Genomic DNA, 18,266 nt, shown 5'->3' on the forward strand with positions numbered 1-18,266 from the left:
TCGATGTAATTTCAAATGAACTAAAAAAATAAAATTATAAAAATGAAATGAGAATACTCTCCTTGGGTTGCCTCCCAAGCAGCGACTTTTTTTACTTTCGTTGGCCCGACTTCATGCTTCAGTTCACTCAATGCTTTGTGGATCCTCAAGGTTTATTCCTTTCAATTCCTCTACTTGGAAACCATCATAGTAATGCTTCAGCCTATGGCCATTCACCATGAATACCTTTGAAGTTTCCAAACTTTGAATCTCAACTTCACCATGACGAAAAACATTAGTAACAGCAAAAAGTCCAATACATCTTGAATGCAACTTACCTGTGAATAACCGAAGGCATGAATGGTGCAGAAGGACTTTTTGACCAACTTCAAATTCCTTCCTAGAAATCATCTTGTCATGAAAGGCCTTTGAGTTTTCTTTGTAGATCTTTGAACTATCATAGGCTTCATTGCGTATTTCCTCTAGTTCTTGCTTGTTCTCCAAATTGCTCGAGATGATAACTGACAATATTTTTCCTGACTTTGATAGTTCAGGAACATGATTCAGAGTGGCCACCATTTCATTCAATTCCTCATTCGAACCAAAATCAGCATCCTCTTTCTGAACGGGTTCAATAATAGCAACCTCCGATTCATCTTTCCCTACAAGCTCAAAGAATTCTTGTGACAAGTAATCAATAATATCGATAGAGTAAACATGGTCATCACCACAAGGATATTCTATGGCATCATAAATATTAAGTTTGATGACTTCACCATCAAATTCCATAGTAAGTGTTCCACTGTGAACATCAATCTTGGTCATTAATGTTTTCAAAAATGGTCTTCCTAAAAAAATAGGGCAATTACGATCACCATTCTTGAATATTCGTCATTGAAATATCAATTTCTATGTCACCTTAATTGTTAGTTAAATAAAAGCAAGAATTCTAATATTAACTCTTACCAATGAATCAACCAAAATACATGTAATACCCAAAAAATTCATAAATCTACTCACGAGTATTAAAGAGCATTTAAATAAATTTTAAATGAATTTATTTCATTAATCATGATTTAAAGATTTTTTTAAATTAAATAAGTTTATTTCATTTAAGTTATTATTTAAAAAGTATGTTTAAAAGATTTTGTGCTATGTGTAGTTCATGAGATTTTATATTTCAAAGTTTAGTTTTTTGGGTATTAAAATATGTGTTTAATGTTGTGTTAAATTATTTAATATTATGTAATCTTGGAAGTTAGTTTTAATGTGTTTCAGGATGGGTTTAATTCTTGCGACAAAGGGACTCGATACTAGCCTACGAACGAGAGATAAGGATTTTAAAGAGGTATATGGCCATTATGCAGATTTTGAGTAAAAGTGATGCATGATATTTAAAAGTTTTAAGTTACAAGTATTTTCGGTGCAAATTATAAATTTGGGCTTGGTAGACAAGTTTTAAAATATATTTGAGGGAGAAAGTTTAAAAGTCAGTATTTTTATTTAATGGGCCGGATCAGCCCATTGATTTAGTTATTAGGAGGTAGCGTTGAGATAAGGAAGTTCTTCTCCCCTCACCCTAGCCGCCAACCCCCATTCCCTCTCCCTAAATCTTCAAAAGTTTCATCTATGGAAAAAAGATCGTTCGACGATCCGTTCGTGGCAAGGCTAGATCGAGTTCCTGAGGTACCGCTTACTCCCTACCAAGAACAAATGCAAGTTTTAAACGCTTTTGAAACCACCAATCAAGAATATATTTATTTTGATATGAAAAAGATGGATGTTGATGTGTAAGTTATTTATATTGTACTGATTCTATGAGTTTTGATGAGAAAGATGTATAATTGTGAAACATGAAGTGTTCTTGACGTTTTGGTTAAAGATTTTTTAGAAAGATGCTAAAGAATTTTGAGAAAGATGTTGAATATGAATATTTTTGGATGGATGCATTTTTAGTTTAAAGCTTTTTGAAGGTTTGGTGTTAATTTAATCGAATCCTTTCAAGTTTTGAAGATTTGACATGTGTTGGGTTACACCGGATTAGCGACATCAATTAAAATTTTGAGGATCAAGACTGGTGTACTAATTCAAATGATATGAGGCCAATTTTATTAGAAATCTAATTCATAGAACTACAACTTCATTTTTTGAGTTTTGTCTAATCATTTTGGAAGAAAGGCAAAAATAACCCTGAATTGTGTCGTATGTACCGTATTTTTTTGCACTAACACATCTTAATAGAACGAGCATAACGTTTCATTTAAATATTCAATTAGGGTGAGGCCAACGCCATTAGAAAGCCAAGACATAGAGTTACAACTTTCATATTTACCATGTTTCATAATTCGGGATGCAAAATAACGTTTAAGGCAGAACAATCCACACTCGTGCGCGTGCAGTGATCGCCCAGCGCTTGGGCTGCGCTCGAGCAGTAATTTATTCTGCTCGAGCCCAAATAGTTCTGTCCAATTTTTTTCAGTTTCGCATTTGAAGTCCGAAATTCAAGTTTATGATCTTTTAAGCTGTTTTAAGTGTTTTTAAGATGTCCTATGCAAAGCTTTTTAAGTTTTGATGTCAAAAACGGAAATAACGACTCACGTGGATCGGTTTAGTTATGTAATGAATTATATGCTATAATGTTCTCACGAAATCTATTTTCTCTATGAAAGCATGAAATTTTATGAAAGATTTATGGACGTATTCATCTTTATTTTAATTAGCACGCATGATTTTCATGCATGAAGGATTTTTAAGAGCATGACATGTTAAGTTCCAAGTTATTTTCAAAGTTCATGATGACATGATGATTTTAAAGTTATGTTCAAGGCCCATGATGATTTTAAGAGGTTTTTTAGTATTTTTCACAAACGATAAGAAGTTTCATGATAGAAGTTTATGAAGTTTAAGATGTTTTATGAAGAGAATCATGAAGTTTTATGACGATGATGTTTATGATGAGAAAGTATGACGGATTTTATGATGATATGTTGGTGCATGAAAGATAATTTGATGTTGTATGTGTTTTTATGGTGGTAATACGGGACAGGTACTCCGAGATGAGCTCCGGAGGGTCCTTTCCAAAGAATGAAAGTTTAATGTTCATATCGGCAACGATCAGTATGAGACGATACACATATTGGTGTAAGGCCGGTATAGGCTGTACCAAATGTTATATGCTTGTCGTACAACGGCTAATTGATGTGCTCTTACGATGGTTGCCACAATTACACATATCTCACCACCCCTAAATGACAAGTTTTATGTTATGTCATTGCAATAAGTTTTATGTTTCATATATGATATATGTATGCATATGTTTGTTGAGTCTTTAGACTCACTATACTTGATTGGTGCAGTTGGGTTTGAGATGAAATGAATTAAAAAGCTTGGTAGAAAGGTTGAAGAGTCCAAAAGGCGAAGGCATTGCATGACACGACAGTTTCGAAGCTCTAATGTTTTAAAGCAAGAAGTTTTATTATGTTTATTGTTCTGTCATTATTAAATTATTTTTATGCATAACCTTTAAAATTTTGTTTTAAGAAAAGTTTAGATTGTAGTATTTTCAATGACGGTCTCGTAACAACGAGTTTTAATGATTTTAAGTTGTAACCTTTTTCGTTGATTATTTCATTTGAAAGTTTATGCATGGTTTCACGAATGTTTATTTAAAGTATTTTTCCGCACTAAGTTTATTTTATCTAAACTCATGTTTCATCTGTTTTTCCTAAAGACTTTAATTGTGGCTTCGGGTTTTATTTGTAAGTAGTAATTTTGGCGTACCCGTATAGGAACCGATGGTCGACTGTAGAGTTGCATCCTTTGTTCAAATATTTTTATGCATGTTAGAGTCATTATATTTTAATTTCATTCTCGAGTCGTTGAACTTGAAAAAGTGACGCATTCCCTGCACTTTGATATTTGAAAAATTTCCCCACACTTTTCCGCATCTGCATTATTGTAAATATTTAAAAATACGGGATGTCACAGTTGGTATCAGAGCGGTTGGCTCTGTTAGATAGTTCGTGTATGCAATCTCGCCAAGGACTCGAATGCTCCTGCCTTGATGACTGTAAGGTTTATGTTTTAAAGTTAAAATTTTGACTTTTTCTTACAATTATGACTGTGCATGATTTACAATAAAAATTTTCGTTTTGTGGAATGGATTTGGATTTGTGACAGTGTTGGATTTGATATGATTAAGAATACCATCGGGAAGAAATGATTTAATGTTTCAGAAGTATTGATTGAGATTGATATTATTTTTCCTATTTGGGTTAATAGGAGAATTTTATTTTATTGAACCAAGTGATCATTTTTAGATTTAAATCAATCTACTTTGGATGCTATAGTTTGGGTTGAAAGGTCTCGTGTTGACACAAAATTGTTTTGGGAGATTTTAACTTTGGGCTTTATGGCTAGGATTATTTTCTTTTCGATAATTCACTTGCACAATAAGGAATGTAATATGATGGTCGATTTTCCTCTTGGATTCCATTGTTGTATAAGATATGCCTGTATATGTACATTGATAAAGCTTGTTTCTGGTGTTTGTTGTTCTGAACTCTAGGAAAAGCGATTGTGGATTTAGTTTTGACAAGGAACTTAGTTGATAGTCATGTAATTTTTGGGTCTGCATGGTTAAGTTAAGTTTGTTATTGGATTTGGCATGTTAATCGCTGCGGTTAAATAAATGGATTTGGAAATATAAAGTTTGCGTTACGGATGTTCGTGGATAGATAAGTACTGGATTGTACAAGCATTTGTAATTTGTCAAGTTGTGGTATAATGCGATTTTTATGTTTGGAAAATGAAAATTAGAGTTATCCTTTGGGTTTTATGTATGAGTTGATGTAAACATGTTGTTGGAATTTAACTTATGGTACTGAGAATTATGTAAAATCTCAAATTTGGGTTTACAGTGTGACATAAGAATGTGAAATAATCCTCTTTAAGTGATGCTAAGCGACAAGAGTTTATGAAGATAGGTTTGATTGGAATTAGAAAGACATATGGGAAGGATAAAAATATTTTGTTTTATCACAGTGCGCAGCGGAAGTATGGTTATTGAGGCACCGGTGTTTGGAAGCTAGACATGTAAGCGTATATTTAGTAGATCAGATTTTGATAGTTTTCGTTATTGGAACTTGATCAGTCGAATTTAGAGGACAAAATTATTTTTAAAGAGGGTAGATTGTAATACCCGAAAAATCCATAAATTCACTCAAGAGACGCATTCCCTGCACTTTGATATTTGAAAAATTTCCCCACACTTTTCCGCATCTGCATTCTTGTAAATGTTTAAAAATACGGGACGTCACAATACCAGTGATCAAGGTTTAAATCCAAGGTAGCATTAAAACTAGTGAGATTGATGAATCTAAACAACACAAACACAAGCGGTTGTATTAAATCTAGTCAAGCGATGTTCCTACGAATTAATAAATTCAAAAGCAGAAATTATCTATCACAGTTGCTTCACAAATTAGAGAGGTCAGACAATTACGGATTTGATATCTAATTTAGATTTAGATTGTATGAAAAATTATTAGGTGATCAAACCAATAATCAACACACAAGCATAATAAATAAATTCAAACAACTCATGATATTCAAACCATAAATCAAATAATGAACGTATCAAAATCTCACAAGAAAATAAAACTTCAAGGTGTCATCTTCCTCAACCAATAATTAAAACTAGCCACGAAGGGCCATGAAATCTTTAGAAAAATTGATGAACAAAAAGAATCTCAGAACAAAAGAGAGAAACCTAGCCGCCGAATGTACTCCCCAGTCTTCTGCCGTCTCCTCTCTTGTTATTTGGCTTTTTCCTTTTCTTTTTTTCCACAAAAATCCATTCAAAATATGTAGAAATAGAGTCCTAATCTCTTTGCAAGGAAAAAAATCGAGTTTAAAAAGGTTAAAATCCGAATATCTGATCTTTTCCACATTTCGCGCAGGTGCTGCACAACCCACGCAGGTACGTACCCACAGGGCCGTGGGGTGTCCCGTGGGTTGGGCAGAAAATTCATTATCTTTGCATGCTCAACCACGCGGGTACCCACGAGGCCCTGGGTGATCGCGTGGGTTGCCCAATTTTTTTTTCTCTTCTTCTTTTCTTCGTCGATTCTTCGTTCCTATGCCGATGCATGTCCACGTGGGCTCTTCTTTTTTTTTTTCTTCTCATTTTCTCCTATTTTGCTCAATTTCTTTTCCTTTTCTTATATCAAATCGCAAACAATGATTAGGAACTATAAAACCAATTTAATCACTCCGAATGCACCTAATCATAACAATTTAACCCAAATAAACATAGGGAAATATGAACACATCGGGCATCTTATGAACGATGCTATTATATTCAAAGATAAAGGCATGTAGTTGGTTCGCCAAGGGAAAATCCTACTTGAAGAAGTTAAAGCAACTCTAAACCAAGTCGATGTCCCATGAAATTACGATGAATAAATGTGTAATCCAATAATAAAATATATATTTTATACTGGTCCTCTTAATGACTCAAAGAGTTCAATATTTGACTTTCAATCAAATGCTAAACTGCAAGCCGAATTCTAAGCCACAATGAAAGTCGTTATTTTATTTCATAGTAAGTTAAATGAACCTTAGTTTGTATAGAAACTTAAATTGTGTCAAATGAGTCAATAATCAAAACAAATCATACTTCCATTATACGTGCATATTATCTAACTTGAAAACAACAATTTGTGTCACATGCCCATGAAATATCTTCGGTGGGCAACCAATGACAAACACATCTGCAATTATGGTGTTTGTAATAATATACTCAATTGACACACAACCACTCAGAATTATTTTCCTCACAACCAAAAACTTCATTTCAGTATATTTTAACTTCGTCAAGTTTTAGTTGTTAAATCTCCGCTATGTGAGAATAAAATCTATTGTTCAATCTGGAAAAAGCATAACCTGATTAATAATCCAAAACTAGGTTTCTTAAATATCTGCGCAATATTCCAACAATGACTCCCACCATACAATATATGCAATGATCAATGGTGGCTCTAAATCCGAATGATATTACTACCTAATAAAATTTATGATACCATATACAAGATGCCTACTTTAAACCACCAATGGACTTCCTTAGCTTGCATACAAGGTAATTTGAATCTTTGGATTCAAAGTTCTCTGGTTACACCGGTTAATGAGATCCTATATTAAGGTTAATACTCAAATCATGCATCCAATAGTTCACATCTCTACACATGAACGTAATTAATGATATATTATTGACATAAAAAATCATAGATATTAGATTTATGGTTAGGATAATATACCCATAAGTTAGATTGAACTCTACTGGTTATACCATGTAAATTAATTCATTAATGTTATTAATATCTTAATTAAACGCCCATTTGATATAATTGTAGATTAGGTATGTCAACAATTTGTTGGTCTCTAGATTTGCATCTAGAACAACGTCGGGAAGGAAAACCTAAAAATGTCCAATTTCAACAACATGAATATCAATATATATATATATATATATTTCTCGTTCAAGGTTATGAATTTCTAAATTTTCTCTCTCAATAAAGTCAATGTTCTCGATAAACTTGGTATTTCTTTTAAAAAAAATCTACTAGATTAAAACTATAAACAAAGGTTTTATTTCTTAATGATTAATTCGCATTGAATTTCATAATTACTTGCCTGCATACTACTGTTTTCATTGAGACATTGATGTTCAATTTATAAAACTTATCAATCAAGGAACCAATATCATTACATTTGAATTTCAGAAAAAAGTTAAAAGTTTCATTACCAAATGCATAATAACCAAAAAAGAAAAAACTTGATTTATAAAACATGAAACTAAAACCAAATTTCATCTAAATGACAGTAAAATATAAGTGATTTTCAAATTCGAATAATAAAAATCAGTTCCTACATAAAGTTTTTAAAACGTACGTCATTTGCATCAATGACAATCTTTCACCATTTGCAAACTGACTCTTTAGATAACACTTTCTTTATACATCAACTGGCGAATTTTGAACGATCCAGTTCACAGGTGTCTATCGGTATTCTCACTTTGGATTCCATAAATTTTGTTTGGCAGAATTGAGAAATTCTAGTGTGAAGTCATAAATTATATTATTTTATTTTTATTTCATTGAAACAAAACATCAGTAATGTTCAACATCATATCAGCAACATACGATGTCATGTCAATATTTCAGCAATACTCAGATCAAAAGCACAATAAAAACCCAATTTATAGAACGAAGACCCAATTCCGACATCCTAAAACTCTAAAAAAAAGAAATATAAGTCAATTTTTATATATAAAAAAATTTGGCCATTTTTTTTTCTAATTGAAAATTAAGTTTGATTTATTTAGGTCCTTTAAATATCACCATGTCATTATGAGTGGCATGGTAGCCCTTAGGTCCACTAATTCGTGGATAAATTTGAATTTATTATATATATATATATATTAATGAAAAATACACACGTCTTGCATGTGTAAAATAGAAGTTTTTTTATATGTATTTTTTTAAAGCAAAACATGAAGTATGAGAGAGGTTTAGTTGGATAGTGCATAGAAAATAATAATTATGGAATTTATTTTGATGTCCACAAAATTAGTTATTATAGTATGCTCATATTTTATATAATACTAGCGGTTTGCACATGCAATGCGTGTGTTTGTTAATGTATATATTATTAATCTACCATTTTAGAAGATAAAATATATGTAATAGTTATTTTTTTTAAAAAAAACCTCAAACAGTTAAAATAGGGTGGGGAGTTACTTTTTAAAATATGAAAATCAATTGAAATCATTGAATTACACATTAGATTTTTAAAAATAGTTTTATTAGGTGGAGGGTAATCTTGGAAATTTACTTAAAAGTACCAAAAACAATTTGAAACAACCCTAACCTCTAATTTAATTAATTAAATGAGAAAAAAATTTCAAGATATTATTAATATTATAATAGAATTATTATAGAAAATTTACAAAAATTTCGCCATGATCTATCTGTAAATATCTATTCCGACCTGTCTCAACATAGCAGTTCAAACTATAAAGAAAGACTCCCCAGAGATAGAAACGTAATACGATAACATAAACACCTGAAAGATCATAATCCCAGCTACAAGGGGAGAAAAGCGGATAAAATGTTTACATGTCAAGTAATAAAGCAGGGAATCTCATCCTGCTAAAACAGCTGGAAAATAAACAAGTGTAAATAATTCTTTATTATAGACAACTCAATGCTGAAAAGAAAAAGGGAAGCGACGGTCATGGGTGTGCTCCGCCGAATGCCGTCAACCCTGGTGATCGTGCCCCTCAGTCACTTGGTAAACATACTCACCTGCATCAAGCATATGTAGTGAGCCTAAAGACTCAACAAGAATATGGGGTGAAATAACGAATAATAAATATACATGCACACACAATTAAAAATATCATATACTGAAAATACACTGTCTTTTCCTAACTGAATCTCTAGCAAAAAGGAGTGCTTGAAGCATGCATGACTGAATCTAACTGACTGAAACTAAACTCGTACTGAAAGTGCATAGAAAGATTGAACATATGGACTGAAAAGACTGAACTAGAAAATAATGAACTGAACGGAGAAACTGAATTGTAAACTGATAAACTGAACTGTAAACTTAGATCATTGATTGTAACCCTTTGTTTTTTATCGATCAATGGCTGCAGTACTATGCCGGCAAGACACCGAGATCTCTCCCGATGCGACATTGCCCCTTATAACTGATTTGGTAGGGGTTCCGAGATTTCTCCCGGCCGCACACTACTCGTCGATTTGGTAGGGGTTCCGGGAGGTCTCCCGGCCGCACACTACCCGTCGTTTGTCAAGTGAGCTGAGGCATCCCTTAACCGACATTGCCCGTCTTGGCACAATCAACTTTCCTTGTTCGAAATATTTTCTTTTCTTGACTTGACTCGGAGACTTGGATTGAACTCGAGAAAAAGACTTTTTTACAAAATGATTACTCGATTCTCCAATGAATGAAGTAAGATGGTTGACATGAATAGTGATTTAGGTGGCAAACCATAGCTAAGAATCTAGACTCTCCTTTTGGTACTTAGGATGTATCCCCAGAGATCCACTTGCAAAGGTTAATGCTCACTCAACCCTTAAGCAAAACGACTTCTAATTAGAAAACATGGTTCCCATGCACCCTCTACTTAACTAGGAAGTTATACTCGAAGTACCGCTCTCAACCAATAATTCTTGACAAGTAGGTTCCCGGGCAGCCCCACTTAACACCTAAATTCTTGTCTCTTAACATTCAATAGCTTAGAATATCACTAAAACTCAACCAAACTAGTTCCCACCTGAAACGACATTTCCCTAACACCCCAGGCTATTTCTAAGCTCAAGCCCTTAACCAAAGCATGTGTGTGACCCTGCCTAGACCAAACATATCCGAACAGCCCACTACTTAACCCAAAAATCTGCTCACCCAAGTCCTTATCCATCCCCCCTTCCTAGGCAGCACCTAAACCTTGCAATCCCTGTTAACAACTTTTAATTCTAGGACCTAGACCAATTCCTAATTCCATCATAACCCCTAAGTCCGATCCCTTCACAAGCCATAGCACCTTTCTAACCCACAAGGACAACTCCCCAAGCCTAGCAGACTCGGCGAGGCAGCCCCTGCCCCTGAGCAGATTCCTAGCCTGAGAAAGACCCTGTCCTAAGCCAAATTCCCAGCCCGAGAAAGACCCTGTCCTAAGCCAAATTCCTAGCCCGATCAGCACTTGACCCCAGCTCCCCAAAAACCCGACACTTCCTGCACCAACCCAATAGTCCCTCACCTCAGCTTTTGCCAGCTGACTCACGCAACCCAGGTGCTACCATGTGAGCTACGTATCAACCATGGTAGCTCCTAAAGCACCATCCAACCAACAGACATTGCTCAAACAACATACTCAAGCCCACGACAAAAGATATCTCGAACATGGGAAGGGGGGCGCAAATGCACAAAAGCCCGAGACTCACAAAAACAGCCTCATTAAGCACAAGGATCATTATACACACCGAGCATGAGTATGAACGACACAACAAAAAGGAGCCTGGAACTACGCATTTCTAGTCGCACAGAAAATAGGGACTTCGAACGGCACACAGGAGATCAGAAAAATAAACAAGTTGCTAATCTTAAATCCAAAATAAACGAAATGCAAGCAAGAAACAAGCACACAGACGTATTAATCCACTTGGTGGCCAAAAAAACCCATAAATCTTGCCTCGCGCTAAAAAAAAAGTCAAAAATGGTGAAGCTCGGCCGATTGAAAATCGAGCTGGAAAAAGGGGAGATGGAACTCGTGCAGCTCGCCTGAAGGAAAGCCTCGCCGAAAAAATGGCCTGCTGCGGTGGCCCAAGGTTGGAATGGAAAGTGAGAGAGAGAGCCGATCGCCTCTAGAGTAATAGTGTTAGGCCCAAATTTCGCAAATACTCAAATTTGAAAATTCAAGAATTAAATACTTAAATTCTATTTATCGGGTTTGAAAATGCTAATTTTTAAATACTTAAACATTTTGATGTCACATCGATAAGTAAAATATTTAAATAATAAACAGAGCGATTAAAATAATTTAAACAAACTTGACGAATGATTAAAAGTCATTCAAATAAATACACAAACGGAATAAAACCTTTAAAACGACTCGAACAGTTAAAATCTTTTAATTAGATAAACTAGACATTTAAAATAATTTAAGGCGACTAACCGCTAAACTTAAGTTATTTAAAATAAATAAGTTGGACAATAAAATTCATTTAAATAAACAAGTCTTAAACTTTTAAAATCTTTAAATCAAATAAGTAGTATAATAAAATAATTTAAATGAGTAAACCTAAACAATTAAAAGAATTAATTTAATAGTTAGTAAAATAAAGTTATTTAAATAAATAATTAATATCTTATTAACACGAAATTCAAATAAAGAGTTTAAATCAATTAAACTTAAAAATAATAAATCCTAATATTTATTAAATTTAATGCATGCGATTCAGCAGATTAGATTTTTAGGTACTACACAGTTACTATAACATTCTCTCACTTTATTAAAACTAGCATATTTGCACACACAATGTGTGTGACGAAAATTTTTTTTATACTTAATTTCAATAAAAAAATCTAATAAATTTATAGTAATAAAAATAATTTTTTTGTTAAGAATGGTCACCCTAAGTACTTAAAACACCATATCTTCTATTAGGTATTTCCTATTTCATTAATTTTTTTCAAATAGTTTGGAATTTGAAAATAAATAAATAAAATGATTGTATTATATATTAAATAAAAATAATTAAATAAAAAAGAAAAAAAATAGAGATAGTGGAGAGAAACAGTTTTAGTGTGTGTGTGTGTGTTTTTTTAAAATATTTTTTAATATTTTGACATACCAAGAGACCAACTAAGGGTCTCTTGCATAATAATAGTAATAGATATTATAGTATGCTCATATTTATATAATACTAGCGGTTTGCACATGCAATGCGTGTGTTTGTTAATGTATATATTAATAATTTACCATTTTAGAAGATAAAATATATGTAATAGTTATTTAAAAAAAAACCTCAAACAGTTAAATATATGGTGGGGAGTTACTTTTTAAAATATGAAAATCAATTGAAATCATTGAATTACACATTAGATTTTTAAAAATATTTTTATTAGGTGGAGGGTAATCTTGGAAATTCACTTAAAAGTACCAAAACAGTTACTATTCTCTTACTTTATTAAAACTATCATATTTGCACACAAAATGTGTGTGACAAAAGTTTTTTTTATACTTAATTTCAACAAAAAAATCTAATAAATTTATAGCAATAAAAATAATTTTTTTTGTTAAGAATGGTCACCTTAAGTACTTAAAATACCATATCTTCTATTAGGTATTTCCTATTTCATTAGTTTTTTTCAAATAATTTGGAATTTGAAAATAAATAAATAAAATGATTGTATTATATATTAAATAAAAATAATTAAATAAAAAATTAAAGAAATAGAGATAGTGCAGAGAAACAGTTTTAGTGTGTGTGTTTTTATAAAATATTTTTTAATATTTTGACATACCAAGAAACCAACTAAGAGTCTCTTGCATAATAATAGTAATAATAGTAATAGATAGTAATAGTTATAGAATAGATATATTATATATAAAGATATATATCTCTATTATCTCTACTATTTTATAATAGTTGAGCATGCTAAAAAAATCGTTTTTGAGGACACCATCTTTTCTTTCCCATTTTACCCCTCATTTTCTTTTTCTTTTTTTCCACATGTAGGCTAACTATCCACTCCGCCCACTAAATATAACTTCTCTCATCTAAAATATAATTTCTCTCATAAAATCATGTTGATTGTTATTGTGCACTCTTCCCACTAAATATAACTTCTCTCATCTAAAATATAACTTTTATCATAAAATCATGTTGATTGTTATTGTTGCTTGTGCATCATTTTACTAGTATATATAAAATTTCTATTTATTTGAAATATTTCCACATTAAAATAAAGAGATGTTTATGTTTAGGGCAAGGGGCAGTTTTTTTGGTACAATCAACCAAATGCCGAAGGGCAATTTCGTCAGAAAAAAACTACCTGAAATACGTGGTGAATGAAATCAATCCTCCAAAGCCAATTTTTCTCACACAATCTTCAAAATTCTCACAAATCTTTCAAACTGAGAAAAAATATACAGAATTACGGAATTATTGATAAACAGAACGGATTAATTCGGCTCAAATGCTCGTGTATGATCAAACGGCCATTGTTCGCCGTTCTTGGATTCAATCACGGCGGGGCGCCGCGTGTTCCCGGATTCTTCGTACGTCATGGTTTTTCTGATTCGAATGGAAATTTGGAAAACGGGGGGATGGAATGAATTCAGGGTTCGAATTATTTTTTTGAAGAAATAAATTAATATTTTTATATTTTGTTGTTGCAGGATTTTGGTAGAGTTTAGCGCTGGATGAAGAGGATGGATTGTTTAAAATCGGATTGTTGCTTGGTACTTTTTTTTATTCCAGAACTATGAAGGTATATATGAATGGAAATCAGTTTTCTTCCTTTGATCTCTATATAATTTGTCTATTGGTTGTTTTGTGTCATCATCGGACAGGACATCTGCCTTTGAATATTATTGTAGGCGCTAAACTTTTTAGGCAGATCCTTGATTGCTGTAGAAACCCTAGGGTTTTCTTCGTACCTTATATCCTATCATCTAGAAGCCCTAATTTAACTCTATCGAACTTTTTTTTTTGAATTCCTCTATTGAACTTTAAAAGATCAGAGATTGCTGATATTTATGGTTTGATTGCATCTAATTTGTTCTTGATTTGTATATTTTGATCATTTCTGATATTTAGTTTGTTAGCTCGATCTGATTTCGTATGACTCTATAATATTGGGCAGCATTTAAATTATAAATCTTTTTCATTCATTTTAGTTGTTGGAAAGATCCTGTTTTCACATTTACATTTTTCTATCGTATATCTGATTCTAGTGTCATGTATTTAATGTTTTTTGTTATGTTTGTTTTAGGGAAACTACGCTAATCCGATTTGTGGTTTTTGGAAAGTTTGAAAAATGTGAATACGGAATTCGCGTGACTGAGGATTATTACTTGGTGAACGTTTGAATATTCAGTGTGTTGATTGTAGTGTAAAAGTTGGCTAGAGCGATCAGTTTCTTGTGGATTTAGAAAGTAATAATAATGGAGACAAATGCGTGTGATGTTAATCACTTGGACACTGGTGCACTTTTGCCCCCTCGAAAGCGGCTCCTGGCCGAGTTAAAGAGACAGAATTCTGATGTTAATTCCCATGTGCCATCTACTTCTAGTAGTGGTAGGAACGAATTGTACTCTCCTCTTAATAACATGTTAAGATCCCAGTTGATTAATTCTAACCTTTCAATTGAGGAGATTGTTGAATCCTCAAGAAATGCTGCTACAGAAGCTGCAAAGGTTGCACAGGCTGCTAGAGCTAATGCTGAATATAAGGCAGCGAAAGCGGCAAAGGCTATGGCTGCTGCCAAGCTTGCCTTGGAACTCGTCGACATTCTTTCAGACAAGATGGCCGACGAAGATAAATGCCTGAAAAAGAACAAGATGAAGAAGCACGTCCCTGTTCAAGAATTGTACAATAAGAACAAAGAGACGACCAATTGTAGAACAGATGAGGAATTGGCCCGCAAGTTGCATCAGGTGATTAATAGCTCCCCAAGAATCTTGAAGAACTCGTCAGGTTCTGATACAATGATGCACAAGCATAAGAAGCTGAAGCTGAAGAGCTCAGTTTTTTCTAATCAACCTTCTATGGTTACAAGCAACAGTAATGGAGTAGCAGCAAGGGTAGAAACTGAAGGTCCCATAAAAGAAATAGACATGATTATGGTAGATTTGAACTTGTCAAAATCTGAGAAAGACCAGCAACCAGGAGCCAGTGATGGGGAAGAATGTCGGCCCATTAAAACTGGTCATTTAAAGTTAAAATATAATGATGTGGAGACACCACCTTTAAAGGATTCTTTTTCTGAATCATTGGATAGTATCAGTAAAAAGAGGGGAAGAATCAAGCAGAAAAAACTTCCCTTGAGCATTTGTAATATCAGGGATCAGACTAGCCCCAAAGAGAAGCTTAATTTGATGACTGTTGAAGAAGCATCTACATGGAAATGCCGAGCATTCAAAACCACAGCCTCTGTTAAGCAAAATAAAGTTATGCAGTCATAATGCTCATAGTTTGTTTTAAACGACTCAAGCTACCATGATAGAAGTTAATCGCCACAGTAGTCCTGGGTATGGTTTTTGTTACAGATGAGACCCTTTTCCATCGTCATCTTCTTGTTCCCTTTTTTATCTGCGTGTTAGTAGACTTTCTTGATTTGGAAATTAGATGTATAATGATCTGCTTGATGGATTGGATATATTGCTATGTATCTATCTATTGTATTACTGTTTCCTCAACTCTGTCTGTAATTGATACACTGGGAATCTCACATTTCTAAACTGGCCTTTTATATTTGTCAACTGATTCTTGCTTTCGTGCTTTAAATGACATTTGGGCATGTGCCATTTATCATATTTTATACAAATTCACTTTTGTGCTTAAATTCCAACGTGTAGGAATCATCAGTTGGGGGAAAAAAAGTAATGGTATGAATGATTTTGGATTACTGATTTTGACTTGTAGACCATATTCGGTTCAAATTTTTACTTGAAGATCATAGTTTGGATAACTGATTTTATGAACTTAAATGTGTTGTGTATTTGTTCAAATTTGGTGAGGTGAAAAGTACTTTTTACTTTTTTAATTACAAAATGAAGTTAAAGATAATTCAAATACTTCAAAATTTTATTAAATTAGTGCAGTGATAATCAACAATTATTTAGTAAATTAAAATTGTTCGTAAAATATTTTCTTTTATTTCTATAATACAAATTGAGAAGAAATTCGAGAATTGAGTCGATGGAGGTCGTAGCTTTGATATTGATGATTTGCGTGTATGAAAAATCAAGTTTTAAATACTGTTTAAGCATTTTCTTAATATTTTTGGTTTCTGTTTTCTTGAAACTGTCTGTCGCTGATGAATTTTGGTTTTGCTACTTGATCTTATTTCGATGGTTGTTGTTGTTGTGTTGGGAGTATTGTAAGTTATGTTTTGGATTGTTGTGAGTGAGTTCTTTTGTCTAGGAGTTGAGTCGATGGAGGATTCGGGTTGGTTGGTTGTAACTTGTGACTGTGTTATTGCGTTGTTAGGGACTGGCGATCTAGTTGTGAGCAGTCAAGAATTAAGTGTGGTGAATTGATACGTAAGCTAAAATGTTGGAGAAACATTGGTTTGAGTAGAGAAGAGTCTAGAAGTCGAGTTAAGCAAGCCGTTAGATTAAGCAAGCTGTGGTACCATTTTTGAAATCTTTCACTTACTGTTATGTTGCTTTTGAATTTGGTTATATTTTGAGTCGGTAGTGTAGCCATGACTTGACTTTAGTGTTTAAAATGCATGTTAGTGTGATAGGCATGACTTGAAAAGTGGGTTCTTGCTATGGACAGTATACAAAATTGTCAATTGGTTCTGCTAGGCTGCTATCACTAAGAAATTATTGCTGTTCAATCCTTGTGTTGTCGTGGCTTTTTCTAGTGCCAAACATGCTAGTGTGATAGGCATGACTTGAAAAGTGGGTTCTTGCTATGGACAATATACAAAATTGTCAATTGGTTCTGCTAGGCTGCTATCACTAAGAAATTATTGTTGTCCAATCCTTGTGTTGTCGTGGCTTTTTCTAGTGCCAAACGTTCAAGATTTTGTTTCTTTAAGTTACTACTACATGGTTGATGAATGCAGTTAGCCTAGTTGCAGTAAGTTGTCGTAAGTTGAGGTATCGACTGTTTAAGTTACTGTCTTTGTCGAGTTTAAGGTCTGAGATTTGATTCTTGGGTATGAGTCAGAAATTGGGACTCGTAGAGGAGTTTTGGTAGAGGGTCGGACCTACAAATTTTTTGAAGAGAGTTAAATGATTTTAGAAACTTGAACAAGTTTAGTGAGACGATTAAGAATTTTCAGAACTTTTTGAGGGCAACAACATCCATTGACATTTATAATTTCTAAAATGATGTCTGAAATTATTTGTTTGCATGCAAAAATATTTTTAAGGTATGCCCTGACTTGTGAGAAAAAATTTAAGAAAATATTTGGCAACGAAAATATAATTTACGAAAGCATGTATTTTTATAGCGGTGTGTATAATTTAATTATTTAAAACTTTTAAGCATATCTTTCAATGATTTTTGACGGAGTTTTGACTACGACTAATGATGTAAGAAAATTTTGAACTGCGCTTTATGAAAAAAAAAGTTTTGAGAATTTTTTTTTTACTGAAGTTATCATGATAAGGAGAGTTAGTAGATAGTAGACGGTTATTAGCATACGATCGCTTATGAGGGAAAAAAATTTTGGGTATTAATGAAGGAATATAAGAATAGTAAAGTGTAAGTTGTGTGATGACTTAAAGATCTAAGAATTTGTAGGTTTTAGAACTTATCAGTGGCGGTAAGATGATGAAAATGCTATTGCTTGTGAAAGGTGGTTGGAAGAGCTTGATCATTTGTTCGAGTCTTTAGACTACTCTGATGAACGTAGAATCAGGCTGATCATATACCAACTGCAAGATGTAGCGAGAAACTGGTGGGTTGCTCCAAAACGGTGTTTGGAGAACCGAGGTTCAGTAATTACTTGGCAGATGT

At 33.1% G+C, this 18,266-nt stretch overlaps 1 protein-coding gene across 1 annotated transcript; it reads left to right on the forward strand.

Annotated features, from left to right (window-relative positions):
• The first annotated feature begins 13,598 nt into the window (after nucleotides 1-13,598).
• LOC140865879 (uncharacterized) lies at nucleotides 13,599-16,035 on the forward strand. The gene is made up of 3 exons (XM_073270709.1): nucleotides 13,599-13,846; nucleotides 13,967-14,058; nucleotides 14,563-16,035. Exon 3 carries the CDS (start codon nucleotides 14,735-14,737, stop codon nucleotides 15,752-15,754), a length of 1,020 nt encoding a protein of 339 aa, XP_073126810.1. The 5' UTR covers nucleotides 13,599-13,846; nucleotides 13,967-14,058; nucleotides 14,563-14,734; the 3' UTR covers nucleotides 15,755-16,035.
• Nucleotides 16,036-18,266: the final 2,231 nt, after the last annotated feature.

This window comes from Henckelia pumila, chromosome 4, assembly GCF_033568475.1.
Source record: "Henckelia pumila isolate YLH828 chromosome 4, ASM3356847v2, whole genome shotgun sequence".
NCBI classification, from domain to species: domain Eukaryota; kingdom Viridiplantae; phylum Streptophyta; class Magnoliopsida; order Lamiales; family Gesneriaceae; genus Henckelia; species Henckelia pumila.

Coding starts and splice junctions, on each gene's coding strand:
- LOC140865879 (XM_073270709.1), top strand. CDS start 14,735: ATGGAGACAAATGCGTGTGATGTTAATCACTTGGACACTGGTGCACTT.